The 18,551-nt window shown below is 35.9% G+C and overlaps 1 protein-coding gene across 2 annotated transcripts in view; it reads left to right on the top strand.

The window, feature by feature from the left end:
* LOC132101633 (cadherin-13-like) overlaps positions 1–18,551 on the top strand; it is a 352,587-nt gene that overhangs the window by 278,328 nt on the left and 55,708 nt on the right. For both annotated transcript variants that reach the window (XM_059506718.1, XM_059506717.1), the window contains exon 8: positions 7,182–7,322. In XM_059506718.1, the coding sequence (XP_059362701.1) occupies positions 7,182–7,322 (141 nt within the window). The remainder of the gene's footprint in view (positions 1–7,181; positions 7,323–18,551) is intronic.

The following is an 18,551-nucleotide window of genomic DNA, read 5'->3' as shown; positions in this document are numbered from 1 at the left end:
TAATAGATTTACGGTTGGCACAATTAAATGCAAAATTATAATTTTGCACTTTAACAGTGCTACGCTACTGTGAGGGGAATCAAAAGTAGGTTCAGGAGTACCAGAAGCAGCCTCTAGCTGTCTTAAGTATTAGCAGAATCATTTATCAAGTCTGGTGTGACCAACAACCCTGTTGCTTCTTGAATTTAATTTTGCTCTGTTCAGCCTACTGCTTGTTTGTGTATGTTTTTGCAGTCAGGAATTGACTACAAAGGCTTATCATCACTGCAGCTGACGTTTAAGGGTCAGAGGATTCTCTCGAGTAACTCTACTATATTGGCTCCATTTCCATTTCAGCACCTGACTTTCAGCCATCTGCAGCCACACACAAAACATCCTTATTTTATTTGCATCAGCAGCCAGCCATCGTCACATTTAGACAACCGTTAGTGAGCACCACGCGTGGAGTGTTAGCTGGGGATTTCCAGGGGAGCGAATTTGTGATTTGTTTCCGGGTGTGCGATGTTCAAGCTGACTGGTATTGTGACTCCCCTCTGAGCTTAGTGGGATATCAAGCCAAAGGCAATGTGCCATGATCCAACAAGCTGCTCTGCTAGTCAGCTACTAATGTCTGTCTCACTTGGCCCCGACTGCAGTGCAAACATTTCGCCCAGATGAACATGAAATTCATGTGCGAATGTGAATGATTTGGTTGTTAGGTATCATCAGGATGTAATATGTAATATCTATGAACGCTGTTGCAGCCATGGATACATTTTAATTTTTTTAAATGTTTGTTTACATATTTAGAAGTTTTTCTCTGAATTGCGAAAAGTCAAACCCTCAGTTCTGCAAATTGAATTACGAGTTTAAATATAATATTTGGGTTTATAAATAATTGCATAAATAAAAATGCCATTCTGAGAAATGCAAAATGTTTATATCTCACAACTCCTAACCCTTTTGTTTTATTATTATTATTCCATGTTGGAAACAAAAAGTCTGATGAAGATGAAGATGCATACTCAGAATAATAATAATAAAAAATTCAGAATCAGAAAATCAGTATTGCTAAATGTAAACTCAGAATTATGAGAGGTGAAAGTCAAAATTGTGAGATGTAGGCTCAGAATTATGAAAAAAATAATAATTGCAAGACAAACTCACAATTGAGAGGACAAAGTAATAATTCAAATAAAAAATAAAAAATGAACTGAATTTTTTCAGAATTCATCCTATCTCAGTTTCGGACTTTGTCAGAATTGAGGAAAAAAAATAAATAATAATTATAATAATCCCTTTGCAAAAAACAGGTTTCCATAAATATCTGACACTCATCAAAGAAAAAAAGAAACATTTTATATATATATATAATGTTTCTTTTTTTCTTTTTACAGACCAAAAGTTTGGAAACATTACTATTTTTAATGTTTTTGAAAGAAGTTTCTTCTGCTCATCAAGCCTGCATTTATTTGATCAAAAATACAGAAAAAACAGTAATATTGTGAAATATTATAACAACTTAAAATAATAGTTTTCTATTTGAATATACTTTAAAACTATGAATATACTTGAATATACTTTATAATTTATAATTTAAATTTATTATACTTTAAATTATCATTTATTCCTGTGATGCAAAGCTGAATTTTCAGCATCATTACTCCAGCCTTCAGTGTCACATGTAACATCCAGTCTATCACATGATCATTTAGAATCATTCTAATATTCTGATTTATTATGATTGTTGGAAACAGTTCTGCTGTCTAATATATTTGATGAATAAAAGGTTAAAAAGAACTGCATTTATTTAAAATAAAAAAATGTCTAATAATATATATTCTAATAATATATTTTCTTTACTATCACTTTTTATCAATTTAACACATCCTTGCTGAATAAAAGTATTGATTTTATTAAAAAAAAAAGAAAAAAAATTACTGACCCCAAATTACTGACCAGTAGTGTATATTGTTATTACAAAATATTTATATTTAAAAACATAGCTTCTTTTTTTTTTTTTACTTTTTTTAAGTATCCTAAAAAAGTATCACATGTTCTGAAAAAATATTAAGCAGCAGAACTGTTTCCAACTTTGATAATGAATCATCATATTAGAATGATTTCTAAAGGATCATGTGATAATGATCCTAAAAAATCAGCTTTGCATCACAGAAATAAATGATAATTTAAAGTATAATAAATTTAAATTATAAATTTAAGCTCCATGTCGAACTAACCTTATGCAAAGGACAGTGCTGTATAGAGCAATGGTGGTATGGAATTCTCTTCCGCAGTTTTTGATTTTGGGAATGAATGCAATGACTTTTCGTAAAAGATTAAGACTTTATTTATTTACATTAGATTCATTGTTATTATTTATATTTGTTGCTTTTTTTATATGAATGGTTGAAGAGAGGGAAAACATTGTGAAAATTATGAACCCTATAGTAGTATAGCTGTAACTGTGCACTGTGATAATGAATAATGTAGAGCTGTTGTTTTATTGTTTTATTTTTAGTACGTTGTTGTATTGTTATGTATGAATGTGTGCACTCCATTTTTGTCTGTATAATGTATTGTTTTATGTTATCAATTTTTTTTTGTTGAAGTCTATAGACCCCAGGAAGAATAGCTACTGCTTTTGCAGCAGCTAATGGGGATCTTAATAAATTAAACTAAACTAAACTAAAAACAATTATTTTAAATTGTAATAATATATCACAATATTACATTTTTTTCTGTATTTCTGTATATTTAAAAAAATGCAGGCTTGATGAGCAGAAGAAACTTTTTTCAAAAACATTAAAAATAGTAATGTTTCCAAACTTTTGGTCTGTACTGTATAAGCTTAATATATCCATAATCCTAAATGTAAAATAATAGCTTACGATCATTAAAATTATATTAGAATTCCCATAAAGGAGGGATGATATAAAATGCTAAATGAGCTCCTAACACACCTTGAAAATTAGTTATAAGTATATGTGTATGTGTGTGTGTGTGTATATATATATATATATATATATATATATATATATATATATATATATTTATTTATACACACACAATTAAAATAAAAAATGTGACAAGAGTGTTAATATAGACTTGATAATTTGATTTAAAATTATATTACAGCTCATATTACAGCTCAACATCTGAGCTGTACTGAAAAATTACTCACAAAAAAAAGCATTAAATGGCAAAAAAAAAAAAGTGAGAGAAAAGAGCAGAGAGGGGAAAATGGCAGTTTATTCTAGATATGGATGACAGTGATATAAAGAAAGGTAATAAGAAAAATGGGGGAGGGGGAAGGAAATTAGGATTCCATTCCAGGGTTTGAGTGGAAACACGAGCCTGTGTAACGATCTAGACTGCAATCATGTAGTATTAAAAACGGCCTGTGAAAAGTACAGGAAACATTAGCATATCTGCAACTTACTCCAACTCAGTTAAAGCTCTGTGAAACAACCCTTGTGAAAATGTGTGAGAAACCCAGCTGGAATAAAAGTGAAATTCTGTGAGGAAAACTTGGCCAGCAGAAAGATAGAGAGATTCCCTACACAAGACAAATGGGTTATAGCTTTATTCATCATGTCAGCTTCTTCTTCTGTGACTTTTGTATGGATCATTATGTTCTTGGGGAATGAAAGGTAGAGCAGTGAATAGATGGAGAGGTTGGGAAAGGCAGACCATTTCTTTCAAAGCGCTTGAGAGAACAAAAAGGGGCTACAGAAACATAATTATGACATCACATCTATTGAAACGGATGAGGCGGTATCTCGTTCAGTGAGTCAGAGCCAGTTCCGTCTCACTCTGCATATATTTCCACCTTCCACCTTCTAAAGCCTATATTACTTAAGTCTTTACATACTCTAGCCATGGGGAAAGCCTTGATCTATTATAAAAGGTGCTTTTGATTGCATTTAGTCCTTTTTACAATGAGTGTTATTGGACGGACGATATGAAATGGATCTGTCGTTGATAGAAACTCGATCCGTTGTGTGAAATGACTGACATAACTGGGACACGATAACAGTTGTTATGCAACGTGAAGTTAATGTATTGTGTCTCATTTCGCATTCACAGGCAGACCTGGGATGTTTCAACACTCTTCCAGATTGTTTTAACAGGTTTTGTATTTTTATGACTTTCAAAAGCACATGAGGAGGTCACAGGTGCATCGGAGCGATAGATTTGAGCGGGTGAACGCGAGAGATGTGAGACTCATTAAGATGTTGTCACGCTACACGAGAGCTTCGTGCAAGCCTTTGACGGCACCGAGATTTAATCTGCGCTCACCTCCCTCTTATCCAGATGGGTTTCTCTTCTTTTTTTCAACTCACAGGTCTGTGAAGTGCCATCTGTTTATCAGCAGTAAATAAGTTCTGAGTTGTTCGTCAAGTGACAGCCATCCCAGCCGATCTCAGCCACCGGAAGCAGTGCGCTTCATGGTGGTTTAGAAAAAAATACTTCAGCATAACATGTCTGACAAGGTATAAAGCCTGACTGTTGGTGGTATTAAACAGTGCACATCAGTGCACATCAGTTCAACTTAAGACTTTCATCTCCATCTCTTATCTTTTCTTATTCTACGTCTTGTGAATTACAAGCAGTTTGTGTTGAATCACATCAGCAACGTAGTTCAGAAGTGTGATGAGTATTCAAATGTTTGAGGTTTTTAATTGCAGTTTTACTTTCAGGCAATTCTCACTAAAATAAACAAACTCGCACTAAATGTATGAATTTGGCCAGTTCAGTCATGAATTTAACCTGTCTATTCTATTCTATTCTATTCTATTAGGCCAGGGTCTTAGAAGGAGATTATTACTATTAACATTTCACAGTTTTCTTTGAATTGTGTATTTTTCATGTCACTGAGATATAATTTGTTGCTTAATATTTTAAATTAGTTTTTATTTTTGTTTTAATTGTAAAGTGAATTGTTATTTAATTGTTATTTGTAGTATTATATTTAATATAATATAATATAATATAATATAATATAATATAATATAATATAATATAATATAATATAATATAATATAATATAATATAATATAATATAATATAATATAATATAATATAATATAATATAATATAATATAATATAATATAATATAATAACCTTGGTCTGAAAAGAGTTTTCCACATTGAATCACTGGGTTTCTATAAATACCGCACCTCAGGCAAAAAAAAAAAAGAATTAATGGATGAATTTTTTTTTTAACACATTTTATTTTTAAAACTTTTATTTAGCTTTTAAAAATACTCCACTCATCGTTTAAGTCACCTCTTTTTCTCCAAAAACAATGTACTGTGATTTTTCACTTTATTAATTGCAGCTTTGTTGGAATGACATACTTCTGAGCCACTATTTGAAGCCTGAGATATCAAGAGTAATTTATACAGAGAGGCAATGCACCATGGGTAAATGACTGCACCACGGGCCTCCTGGGCTTTATGTGAAACAGATGGATGAGTTTTATTAAGCATGTGGTACTTAACACTGCGCTGAGTGGGATTTCAATAAAGGAAATAAATGTTAGCATTAACAGCACCTCCCTGCGTTATCTGCCATCATGGCTTTCCAGTAGGGTTGACTTATTTTAACAAATGCTTGTTGTCTTGGATTTATGAATATTTGGCTTTTGGTCTGGAGAAGGTTTATTTCCTATATGATGAGTAGGTTTCATTTGATAGTGATAAAAGGATTTCAACCAGTCTGAAAATTAGTTTTGATACTTTTATAACTTCTTCTCTGTGTCAGAAAAACCAGGTGTCTATATAACACTTTTGTGCCCCTTTCTTTAGCTTATGTATTATTCATGCAGTGATTGCATGGTATTTCTCCTGAAATATCTCTGAAATAACCTTGGCTTCTCTGAAATTTGAAATGTAAAGAAATTCAGGAATTTGTGTTTGTTCACCGTCTTTCACAATCTCTAAAGAAAACTACTGTATATAATATAAGTAAACTTTATAAGGAAAGCACATCTTGAATAAAAATGCTGACAATGGGGATTTCTGGTATGTGTCTTTTCCCTGACAATTTAAATACTTAAATATTATTCAATATAGCCATGGGAATTTACTAACACACTCTCTATAATTAATGTAATATATTGCAAAAAAGTATAATAATGTAATGTATAAGTAAATAATTGAACAAATGAATGCATAAATAAAATAGTTCATCTTACAACATTACAAACATTGGAATTTGTCTTGCGAAAGCTAATTTCAAAATGCAAGTTTAAGTTTACAAGTTTACAAGTTTACAAAATGCACACAAGTAAATGTTTTTGAACATTTACAACTTGATTGGAAATGCCTCACAAAATAAATGTTCTGCTCACAACTGATATTTACTTTGACATGCAGTTATTCATAGTTTTGGATCAATTTTTTATGTTTGTAATATATTTTAAGATTAAAAGATTAGGTATCCAACTATGTGAATTATCCAAGTCTGTTTAGTAGTGATATTAATTTAAATCAGGCCTTGAAAAAAAAAAAAAAAAAAAAAAAGAATTAATAAAAAAAAGCCCATAAAAATCCTTCCCTTCTGTCTCACTTTCTTTCTTTTTCTCTCACATCTTCACATTCTGGTTAAGGACATGGCCTTGAAGGAAAGGGGATGTGGGCGTTAATTGACATTTGCTTGTTTTCTTTCGGTATTACCTTTGTGACTGAAGTGACTGAAACTTGACATTTATTTAGACTAGCACCTGTCAAAGAGAGTCAATGCTCTTTCATGAAGCCTTTATCATTTTTTCAGGACTGTTCCCTGAAGAAGGCCTTACACAGGAAGAATTGTAAATAAACAAATGGATATTTTAGTCTCATAGATCACCAGTCAATCATGAGCAATAATTAACTTTCTGTACTGATTCACTTCAGTGTTTGAAATGTCAATGATGAACTGCAAGACTCTTTTGAGGTGATGCCATGGCTTCAATACAATGATTGGTCGATTAGATCTTAATTACTTCATTTTACCAGTTAACTTACAACGTAACTGCTCATTAAAAGTATGTGGCGCTTTTCAGTGCATATTTACAGCGTCTAACCAGCAGTAAAGCAGTCGTGGAACAATTACTTGTTCTTCAATTAAGCCACTTAAGCTCTTATCATGACTGTACTCCCTCTATACTGAAGCTCAACTGACTGTTCCTAACCATGTTCTTATGTGTCCACAGACTCTTCCAACCACCCAGTATGAGCTAGAGATTGTGGCGAAGGATATGGCAGGAAGTGAGGTGGGACTGACAGGAACTGCAACAGCCACCATCACCATCACAGACAGGAACGACCATGCACCTGAGTTTACACACTCACTGGTAGGAGGAACCTTTTTTCCTTTCTTCCTTTCTTTCTTAAAGTTATTCTTTGACTATACAGTACATGACCTGCTTCATATTTTCAGTCGTTGTGACCCAGAAACACATTGGGCCTTATTTTAACGATCTAAACGCAAAGTGTAAAGTGCACGGCACAAATTGCCCTCAGGGCGTGTCCAAATCCACTTTTGCTATTTTAACGACAGAAAAACGGTTAGCGCGCCTGGGCGCATGGTCTAAACGGGTTGTCCTTATTCTCTTAATGAGTAATGGGTGTTTTTTTTTTTGGGCGTAACGTGCAATAAATCAATCAGAGTCTCATCAAGTTCCGCCGTGCTATTTACACGGCGGAATTTGGCAAGTGCAAAAACAGAGCTGTTGGTGTGCGAGTAAATAGCCTAATTCTGATACATGTGATGACTATTCATTATGACATGTAGGTATATATATATATATATATATATATATATATATATATATATATATATATATATACAGTATAGCCTACAAAAAAATCTTATGCATTGCAATCCTTTAATTTTTTATATCAGGCATGTTTGCGTGCTGCTGTTCGTCCCTGTGTTTAATAAGCAGAGAGTACGCTCTTTAAATAACAAAGAAAAAACAATGTGCCAGACTTTAGACCAGGTTTGAGCTGGTCTATGGCGCAGTCTATTTTCAGCTCCTTAAAAAAGCATTGCGCCAGCAATGTGCCTGAACACACCTCTCTTTTAGACCAGCACGCCCATAGGCGCACAAATGAGCGAAAATGCATTTGCTAATTAAACGACGTGGCACTGGACAGGAAAATGCTGACGGCGCCGGACTGAAACTAGCAAACACACTTGAGCTGCCCCTTGCGTTGCATTGCACCGGTTGTATTATAGGGCCCATAGAGTTTTATACACTAAATGAAAAAGTGTCAGCTTTCTAATAATAGTTGTTACATTTCTATTCTAAATTGAATATAATAATTTAAATGGATGTCATGAACTTGATTTTGAAAAAATTGCAACTAAATATTTCAAACAATTTTCCGATTTATTCAAACAAAAATGTATTGCAAAAAAGTATCTTTTGCTCACAAAGGCTGCATATATTTGTTTAAAAATACAGTAAGAACAGTAATATTGTGAAACATTACAATTTAAAATAACCATTTCATTTTTACATATTTTAAAAATGAATCATATTGTGGCAAAGCAGATTTTTCAGCAGCTATTATTCCAGTGTCACATTGTTCCGTTCTGATTTGTTGCTCAATGAATATGGCAACTTCTTACTCAAAATAATAAAGCATGTCACATTTATTAATTGATGTTTTAACATTGCAGAACTGCTCTATTAACTAATCAGCATCCATGATTATATAATTTTTATAACTGAACAATCAACCCTATGAACAGCTGACTATTGTACTACAGTCACTTTCTTTTGAAGTTATTAATAGTGGTTTGAAGCAGCTTAACACCTGCAGTCATTTACCATGAGGACAAACAATCAAACTTCTCAGTCTAGAAGGCCTTCACCAATCATTTTCAACTGTCAATCACTCAAATCATGTGTATACACACAGAAGCCCTCCCTGCTCACCCAGGGCCTTAGCTTTTCACTCAGATACACTGACCTTGCGAGCAACAGCCCTGTGCATCAATCACTCTAATCTCAGGTGCGCTGCAGTGACAGCTGTGATTCACAAATACTCACACACAAAGGTGATGGGCTGGGTCCCTCTCGATCGCTTATCCTCCGCGACCTCATGTTTGTGGTTTGAAGGAATTTTGTTATAATACTCAGGGCCTCCCCTAGCAATGATGGTCTGTCCATGGACGGAGTTTATTGTTTGTGCGTTTATTGTTGTTGTAATCATAAGTATTGGTGTAGTTTTTTTTAGCTGCACATTATAGCTATAGGCTATAAAATACACATTAGTCTTCTGCTAAACAGTCACAAACAGAGGTCAACGCTACCATTCAGCAGTATGAAACCCAGAGGGCAAGAAAACTGCACTTATGCTATGTGCAAACTTAAGTTGTGTGTCCATTTGAGTCCACCTGTGCTGAATTTGTCAGAAAATGCTACACTTGCACTTTGTTAGCCAGCAGAGAGAAAACAACTACGCCAGACGGATGCAGAGACACTCATTTTGAGCTGTATATTTTTTTTAGAGGAAGTGCCCTAGGCTGTTGTCAGATTCCTAGAGACATCACGTCCACCCTCACTTGGCCCATTCCCAGGATGCACTGCTGTGCCAGGAAAAGGGGCTTTCTGACTGGTTGATGTGGCCACTCATTTGGGTTGCCTATTTAGTGTGGCTTTGACCATTGCTGCTGCCTTGCTTTAGGGTGTTCACTGTAAGCACTAACAAGCTCAATATATGCAAATAATTTGCATAAAAATAACTTCATTAACCATCATTAACTAGTGGGTCTGTATTTATTTATTTAAAATGTTATTGATAAGTGGAGATCATGGTTAGATTAGAAATTGTTAGAAATTATTAGACAAAACGCTCCTGTAAGCTCTTTAAATGGAAGCCTGTATAACATTCTAAATGTATATAAAATTACTTCCTGAACATATTTTCAGAAAGAAAACATCTTGTTTTCTGCAAAGTCATCAGATCTGCATAGAGAAAATTGATTTCCAATGTAATAAGGTTCAACATCAACACTAATCACCATAATGGTGCTCTATGAAACACTTATTTACGATAAAACATTATCAACAACATAAATAGAGCTACTACTTTAGATAGTTACATTTATGTGAACATTTCTAATAGTATCTGTAATTGTATCTTAATTTGCATGTCACTTTACCCTGCTCTTTAACGACAGGTGTGTTTGTGTTCAGTATGTTTTTAACAAGCACTTTCCATGATAAATTTTCTCCCTTTACCAGTCTGACAGATCCTGAGTCGACTGCAGAACCTCCTCTTTACACACGCATGAAAACACTCTTGACTGTGCTGTGAAATTCTGCAGTAGGAAAGCCCTCTGTCTCCTCACAGGTGCTTTTTGAGTGCAAGTCTCTGTTTTTGGCATCAGTCCACCCTACGGGACTAGAGAGCTGTGGTAGTGGATCAGCAGAATATCCCCTCCTCCTCCTCTTAGATGCTGTATCTGACAGACCTCAGTAAATATGCATGTAAAACACTTTTGAAAGTGCAATTTGAAATTTCAGTCTTTTTAAAAACTGCCTAAACTGGTTTGCTGGTATTAGCCAACAGACCTTCCGGCTAATCCACCCAAGCAATGGCTTGACCAGGCTGAAGTTAACCTAAGGATTTAAATGGATAGTTCAAGCAAAAATAAAAAAAATTGATCACCATTTACTCATTCTCCCATTCAAACCTGTATGACTCCCTTTATTCTGTAGAATGCAGAAGCAATTTTGAGAAATTTCATGTTACTTTCAGTGACTAAACAAACTAAATTCCACCCCACAAATTCCTGAAAATCAGCATTAAAATAAATAAATAATATACTAAATATATTTGCCTTTTTTATACAGCACACACTGCTTCACCATTTATCATTCTGTGATAAAGCCATGACTATTACTTACACCTGAAGTGAGATAATGTACTTCCTTATCTCCCACTAATTTTGCAAGAAAGCTAAAACCTCAAAATGATCAGAAACTAAGTCTAAATCTGTTTTGTTTTGTTTTAATACAATTTATACAAAATGAGCCACCTTCTCACGTTTCCTCAGTTTTTCTTAATTAGCAGATGTTTCACCTCATACATAATCACAGGCTGGTATGTAGTCTACCTCAGAAAGATTTCAAGTATATGATCGTTGCCACAGTTTATAATTTCTAGGTTTACCCATCTGTTCATTTATAATAATTAGCTGGTCTAGTTCAATGCATGCATTTAAATTCAGCAGCGTTATAAAGAGGATCATTTATAGAAAACTGTTTCTGTCTCTGCTCTAAAGTGAGACCCCACTGTAGTTCACTCTATTTTAAAACCAATACAAAAACTAACAGGCCTACACAATGAAGCTGCATTATTAATTTGCATCAGTGACACAGCTTCCCAGAGATCTTTTATGTGATATCTGATTCTTTACATTGCAAATTTCACTTAACAGTGAAAATCAATTGGAATTTAAACTACCCCATTCAGATCATATCCTCAATTGAACCAAGAAGATCAAGGAATGTAAGATCTGCACTTTCTTTTTTTAATGACAAGTCGCCTGGGCTGCGCCAAGGTTTTTAGGTTTTCCTTAGTTTGTTTCATGTGTTTAGCATCCGGAACACCATTGAACATTCGTCTTTTAAAATAAATCTCTGCAGTGTTTGACGAGAATTATTGTCTGCCCAGAGATAATTCTAGGCAACGGTCAATGTATGGGGTCACGTAACAGTGTCCCGCAGCGGGAGTATTATTAGGATAATAGCAGACCTATCCATCCTCCCTCTATTATCTCTGTCTCCCCGGGTTCCTCTGACTCATGCTCCCTGTTTCGGGATCTTGGAGCCGTGGAGGGAGAGGCCAGAGGCTGTGCTAGTCACTGCAGGTGGTATGTACATGCCCGCCCTCCCTGGCACATTGTGATAACTGGCATCCATTTCAGATGAACCCCTTCCAAGTGCTGCAGCAGTCACTGATCTGGCTTATCACGCCTGTCACTCAAGCAAAATGACAGCTTAACTTAGCTACCTCTTTCCCCTATAGTGACAGCACACTGCTGCCTCCGTCAAAATGCTAATGACATCAACAATGATGGGTACAAGTCCGCAACATGATAGTAACAGAAGTTGGGCACACTTTTGGGGGTGACTCTGAACGGATGGCTGTTCTTATTTGTACAATAGCCAATTGACTTTGCATTTACAAGGTCTCGCTCACAGTCGTGCTTGGGATGATTTTAAACATAGAAAAGGAATTCTAGTACTAAGTGTGATTGGCTGTGTTCCAAAATCTAGTGAGCTGCCTGTGTAGGCTGCCAAAGTCAGCATAATTATGCTGCCTTCCAAGATATCTTGTTTTGGCTAAAGTTTAAGGCAGAATTGCATGTACCCTTTAAAAGAAGTCAATCCCAAAGTGCATTGCAAAAAGGTTAGTAACAAAAATCCATCCAAAATGGTGGATGAGGTGAGGGAAGTCTGCATTTATACAGTGCCTTCCGAAAATGTTGAAACTCCCTCAGGTTATGGACAATATCAGAATAAATCTTTATCATTTTGTGAATAGAACTGCCTATGTAGTAGTAGTAGGCAATAATTGGTTACACTTCTCACTATTAGTATCCATATTATTAACATCCAATCCAATCCACTTTATTTATATAGCACAATTTAAACAAACAGCAAGGTTACCAAAGTGTTACAGAGATAATAATTCATTACATTTATATAGCGCTTTTCTAGGCACTCAAAACGCTTTTACATAGACAGGGGGTATCTCCTCATCCACCACCAGTGTGCAGCATCCACCTGGATGATGCGACGGCAACCATATTGCGCCAGAACGCCAACCACACACCAGCTTACTGGTGGAGAGGAGACAGAGTGATGAAGCCAATCAGCAGATATGGGGATTGTTAGGAGGCCATGATGGTCAGAGGCCAATGGGTGAATTTAGCCAGGATGTAGAGGTCACACCTCTACTCTTTTCGAAAGACATCCTGGGATTTTTAATGACCACAGAGAGTCAGGACCTCGGTTTAACGTCTCATCCGAAGGATGGTGCTTGTTGACAGTATAGTGTCCCTATCACTACACTGGGGCGCTAGGACCCACACAGACCACAGGGTGAGCACCCCCTGCTGGCCTCACTAGCACCTCTTCCAGCAGCAACCTAGTTTTCTCAGGAGGTCTCCCATCAAGGTACTGACCAGGCTCAGCCCTGCTTAGCTTCAGTGGGAAAACGGTCTTGGGCTCCAGGGTGATATGGCTGCCGAATTACAAAAGCATGAATCACTTGCTCAAAAATATTAAAAGATAAAAATCTAACACAAAAACACACAACATAAATAAAATAGTATCAACAGTAACAGCGACAAAGAAGACCACGACAGCTCTTATGGTGAGTCAAAAGCCAGGGAATAAAAAGTAACAGCGACAAAGAAAACCACGACAGCTCTTATGGTGAGTCAAAAGCCAGGGAATAAAAATATGTTTTTAAACGAGATTTAAAAATGTGGAGGGTGGGCGCAACTTTAATATGCAGTGGTAAATCATTCCACAATTTGGGAGCAACTGCTGAAAAAGAGTGGTTGCCTCTGGTCTTTAGCCTGGTCCTGGGCACATTCAGCCGCAGCTGATCACCAGACCTCAGTGACCTTGACGGGGTGTAAATATGCAGGAGCTCTGAGATGTACTGAGGTGCTAACCCATTTAGGGACTTAAAAACAAACATTAAAATCTTAAAATGTATTCTAAAATATACAGGTAGCCAGTGGAGCGAGGCCAAAACAGGAGTAATGTGTTCTTGTTTCCGGGTTCCTGTTAACAGACAAGCAGCTGCATTTTGGACCAACTGTAGGTGTGAAAGGGAAATTTGGTTCACACCAATGTAAAGTGCATTACAGTAGTCCAAACGGGTCGAAATAAAAGCATTAATCACTTGCTCAAAAATATTAAAAGATAAAACAGGTTTAATTTTGGATAAAAGCCTCAATTGATAAAAACAGGATCTAACCACCCTGTTTATCTGCTTGTCAAGCTTAAATTCACTATCCATTTTAATGCCTAAATTTGTCACTACTGGCTTTACATATTGCTGCAGGGACCCAAGGTTTACGGAAGTGGAGTCACAATCCCGGCTGGGTCCAAACACAATGATCTCAGTTTTTTCTTCATTTAGATTTAAAAAATTTAAAAGACATCCAGGTTTAAATATCCTTGAGACATTCAAGTAACGGAGTCAGAGAACCGTTTGCATCTCTTCTCATATAGATTTGTGAGTCATCCGCATAAAAATGGTAAGAAATACCATGTCTTTTAAAAATATTTTCAAGAGGGAGAAGGTACAAGGAAAACAGTAGTGGTCCAAGAACTGAACCTTGAGGGACTCCACAGAGAAGGGGGGCGATAGATGATGTAGAGTCACCAAGTTTTACAGAAAAATATCGGTCAGATAAATATGATCTGAACCACTGCAGGGCAGTATCTCAGATGCCTACACAGTGCTCTAGTCGAGAGATAAGAATAGCGTGATCAATTGTGTCGAAAGCAGCAGTAAGGTCTAAAAGCACAAAAATAACTGAGTCTCCACGGTCTATAGTTAATAAAATGTAATTAAAAACTTAAAAGTGCAGTCTCGATACTATGAAAAGTTTTAAAACCATATTGAAAATTTTCTAAAATACCATTTGTATCTAAATAGGATTGTAGTTGTGCAAAAACAATTTTTTTCTAAGATTTTAGAAATAAAAGGAAGCTTTGATATCGGTCGGTAGTTAGCTAAAATAGTAGTGTCCAGATTTTTCTTTTTAATTAGAGGTACAACAGTTGCCTCCTTGCAGTACGCAGGAACTATTCCTGAAATCAAACTGCTGTTAATAATGTTTTGGTCCAGACCTCCTTAAAAAGATAAGGGGGGACAATGTCTGTAGGGCATACTGAAGGATTAAGCTGCAGAATTAATTGATTGAGGCAAGAGAGTGACACAGGCTCAAACTGGTCAAACACTGTTAAACAGGTCAGCATTTCAGAGGGGTCAGATACAGGTGGGGAAATATGAGCTCTAATGGAGGCAATCTTGTCTAAGAAATAGTGTAAAAAATTCTCACAGACTTCAGAAGAACATGGTGGCTTACTGTATATACTTTTAAAAAGCATTTATTCTGCATGACCATATTCTTCATCCCTAATCCTACCCGATACCTAAATTTAACAACTACCTAAATATTAATAAGCAGCAAATTAGGAGTTTGAGTCCAAAGTGTGACCCAATAATCTTCCTTGGTTTTAGAACAGAGCCATGGAAACTATTGGACCATAATTGGGCTGTAATCACTCTCACTATGATGGTTCTTGACCTTGGAAAGAGGAAATGAAGGAAGGACAGCCAAGATGTTCCCTATCAGTCCTCAGTACTTTGCTTTGAGACTTTGTTCATTGTGTGCAAATAGAGCAATAGCTCACTCAGTATTATTATGGATTAAATCATTTTGACTCCCACTCAATTTTTTAATTAATGAATGACCTTTTGGTTCTGCAAACAATCCTTCTTCATTGTTAGTCTTAACAAATTTTCCCAGTCTTTTGTTCGGTTTTTCCCCTTCGTTTGAAGAGCAGCTAATATTTCTAGATGCCAGCACTGGTGTGAAGTGAACAGTATTGTTAACAAAGTCAGTTTTAGCCTCCATATTATGTACGTGAAATTATTTCCCATTCCCTACTCTCCCGGCAATCCATTTCAAGAACCATCAATTGTCAATGCCCACAGCAACACCAGCAATTATTGATAATCACAGATTCTTATTTCTGGATTTTGTACTGTTTCTGGCTCATCTCGTCTCACTATTTCTTACAGTTCCTCTGCATAATATTCAGTCTCAAACTTATTTCTAGAAATATCTTTCGTATTTAATGATATTTACATTCCATTAACAAGTGCTGTATATATGAATTGGTATATGAATGCGTAATCCTATGGGGAATGTAACATGTCTTTGTCTTTGAAAAATATATATATATTTGTGTGTGTGTGTGTGTGTGTGTGTGTGTGTATAATTACACATGGCAATTTTGATCCAAAAATTAGATATAGATGTTTGATAAACATTCCTTCTGATCCACAATGCACTACTAATATTGTCAAATACATGCTTCAAAAATAACACTTTATAATAACATTTCTTAAGAAACATCATTAAAGATTTCAACATTTTCAACAGATCAAATAAATCAAGTAAGATTAACACTTCAGTTACATATTAGCATATTCATATACATTTATATTTGAACAGCTTATTAAGCACAATATTATTATACAAAGTTTTATCTATGAATGTTTTGGATGTTTATTTCATATTAATATCAAAGCACCACTATACAATATTTTTCCAAGAAAATTAATAAAACAGCTATTCAGTTAGAGCTTAAATTAATTTACTCAGAATATGCCAACATGACATGTCAAGAGAAGGAAACCAGCTTCTAACACTGTGTAACCCTTTATCAAATCTGCAAAGTCATTTCAGCATATTTAGCGTGCATTAATATAAATGAATGTTTCTCATCAGTGTGTATGACAAGACTGAGCAGTCTTTCCGTTTGTATAATGAAAACACCAGACCACATTATAGTTGTTTAGCATATTTCATATTATGGTAATATTTTCTTTGGAATCTCTTCATTTGCATTTCTGCGTTTTAAATTGTTTACAACACATGCTCATCTCACAATCCACCAGCTCACTTTGCCAGCTTGTTAGTTTTTGTTTTGCTTTTTGCCATGTTTGTGTTTGTAAGTTTGCTCATCATAAGCTGCATTTATACTATCTGTTGCTATGTATATGTCATTTTCATATCCAGCAAGAATAAACATATTCATTTGAGGGATACTGACTGGATAATGTCTTCATTTGTCCCACAGTATGAGCTTGAGTGCCTAGATACATCAGTTTAGTAAGAAATTTAAAAAGAACATTGTATACAGAAATTTATAATTATTTATTAAGGCAGTGAAACCCATGATTCTATTGGCCAATAGGGGATATACTGATATTTTGTCTAATTAAGGAATGTTTTAATCACTGTATACAGAGTAAAAGTAACTGCAACCCTTTCTAGTACAATACATTTAACATTATCTACTGAGAGAGTAAGAGAGTGAAAGTTTTATTTACTATAGTTTTCAATTAGCAGATATTAGCATGTTTACAGTTCTGTTGTGGAGGCCAAGTCAAAGCTTGTGAAGTGATATGTGGGTTGTTTGCTTTCATTCGTCTCATGGTTTTCATTATTTGGTTCACTGAATGGTTGTTATATTTGAAAGCACTGTATTCAATATTTTGAATCAATTTGTGTTAAGCTTCTTATTGTTTGAGACTCTCAGTTACATGCATAGCTCTCATAACTTTATAGATTGAACCTTCAGCTCAAATTGATGCAAAGAAAGCATTTGTCAAAATGCTCTGAAATCAAACACTACACAGAAGAATTAGAAAAGCAGACAACAACAGTTTATCTGTTATATGGATGGAGTGGAGGATGAACCCAAATGCAGACAGTAGTCACAGCACACAGTTTATTGTACAAAAATAGGAAAACAAAACCCACGAGGGGGGCAAAACAAGACAAAAAGGCAAAAGCCTTGACTAGGACTTGACTAAGACTTTACGAAGACTAAACTAACAACAAAACAATTAACATTATACGTAGAACTGAACTCTAGACAAAATACTCACAGCAAGGTATCATTAAAGATAGACAGAGACAAAGCTTCACAACATTTGGCAAGACTTGACAATATATGACAACGTTAGACAACATTTGGCAATGAACCGACAAAGGGACAGAGAAACACACAAGGTTATAAAGGGAGGCTACTAATGAACACAACAGGTGGAACAGGTAAATCAATGATGACAAAACTAGGGTAACAAGGGGGCGGGGCAAGGAAACGAGACAACACAAGCACATGGCCAAAAGACAAGGCCATGTGCTTGTACACAAAACACGGGCCTGTCATGATCCTGCCACAAGACTAGAGAGAAAATCAGGACATGAAGGCAGAACCATGACAGAACCCCTCCCTTAAGGAGCGGCTTCCAGACGCTCCTCAAGGGAACATCAACCACGGGACACGACTGACTGGGACAAAGACACAAACCAACAGAACATGACAAATAACACTAAAGGCAAACATGAAAAAAACAATCACAGGGTTAGGGTGCAAAATCAAAAACAATAAACAAGGCAGGGGAGGTGGGGGAAGCACAAAGCCCTTAGAGGGCAGTCCAGGGTGGATGGGAGGTCTCCGGGACGAGGACTGAGGACTGGGACTCCGGGGAAACTTGGCTGGAGACACATGAGGGGATGACTTGGGGGAAACAGTAGGCAGCTTGACAGGGGAGACAGGAGGCAACACAACAGGAGACAAGACAGGGGATACTGCGGGTAATATTGGAGCAGAAGCCAGAATAGAGCTCCCCATCTCTGAATCGGGGAGATCATCGTCTGCAGCTGACTGGGATTCGGCGCTCACGGCAGCTGACTGGGGTTCGGCGCTCACGGCAGCTGACTGGGGTTCGGCGCT

This window comes from Carassius carassius, chromosome 23 (genome assembly GCF_963082965.1).
Source record: "Carassius carassius chromosome 23, fCarCar2.1, whole genome shotgun sequence".
Lineage (NCBI taxonomy): Eukaryota > Metazoa > Chordata > Actinopteri > Cypriniformes > Cyprinidae > Carassius > Carassius carassius.
Note: the sequence above shows the minus strand (reverse complement) of the source record. Positions and strands in the feature narration are given on the sequence as shown.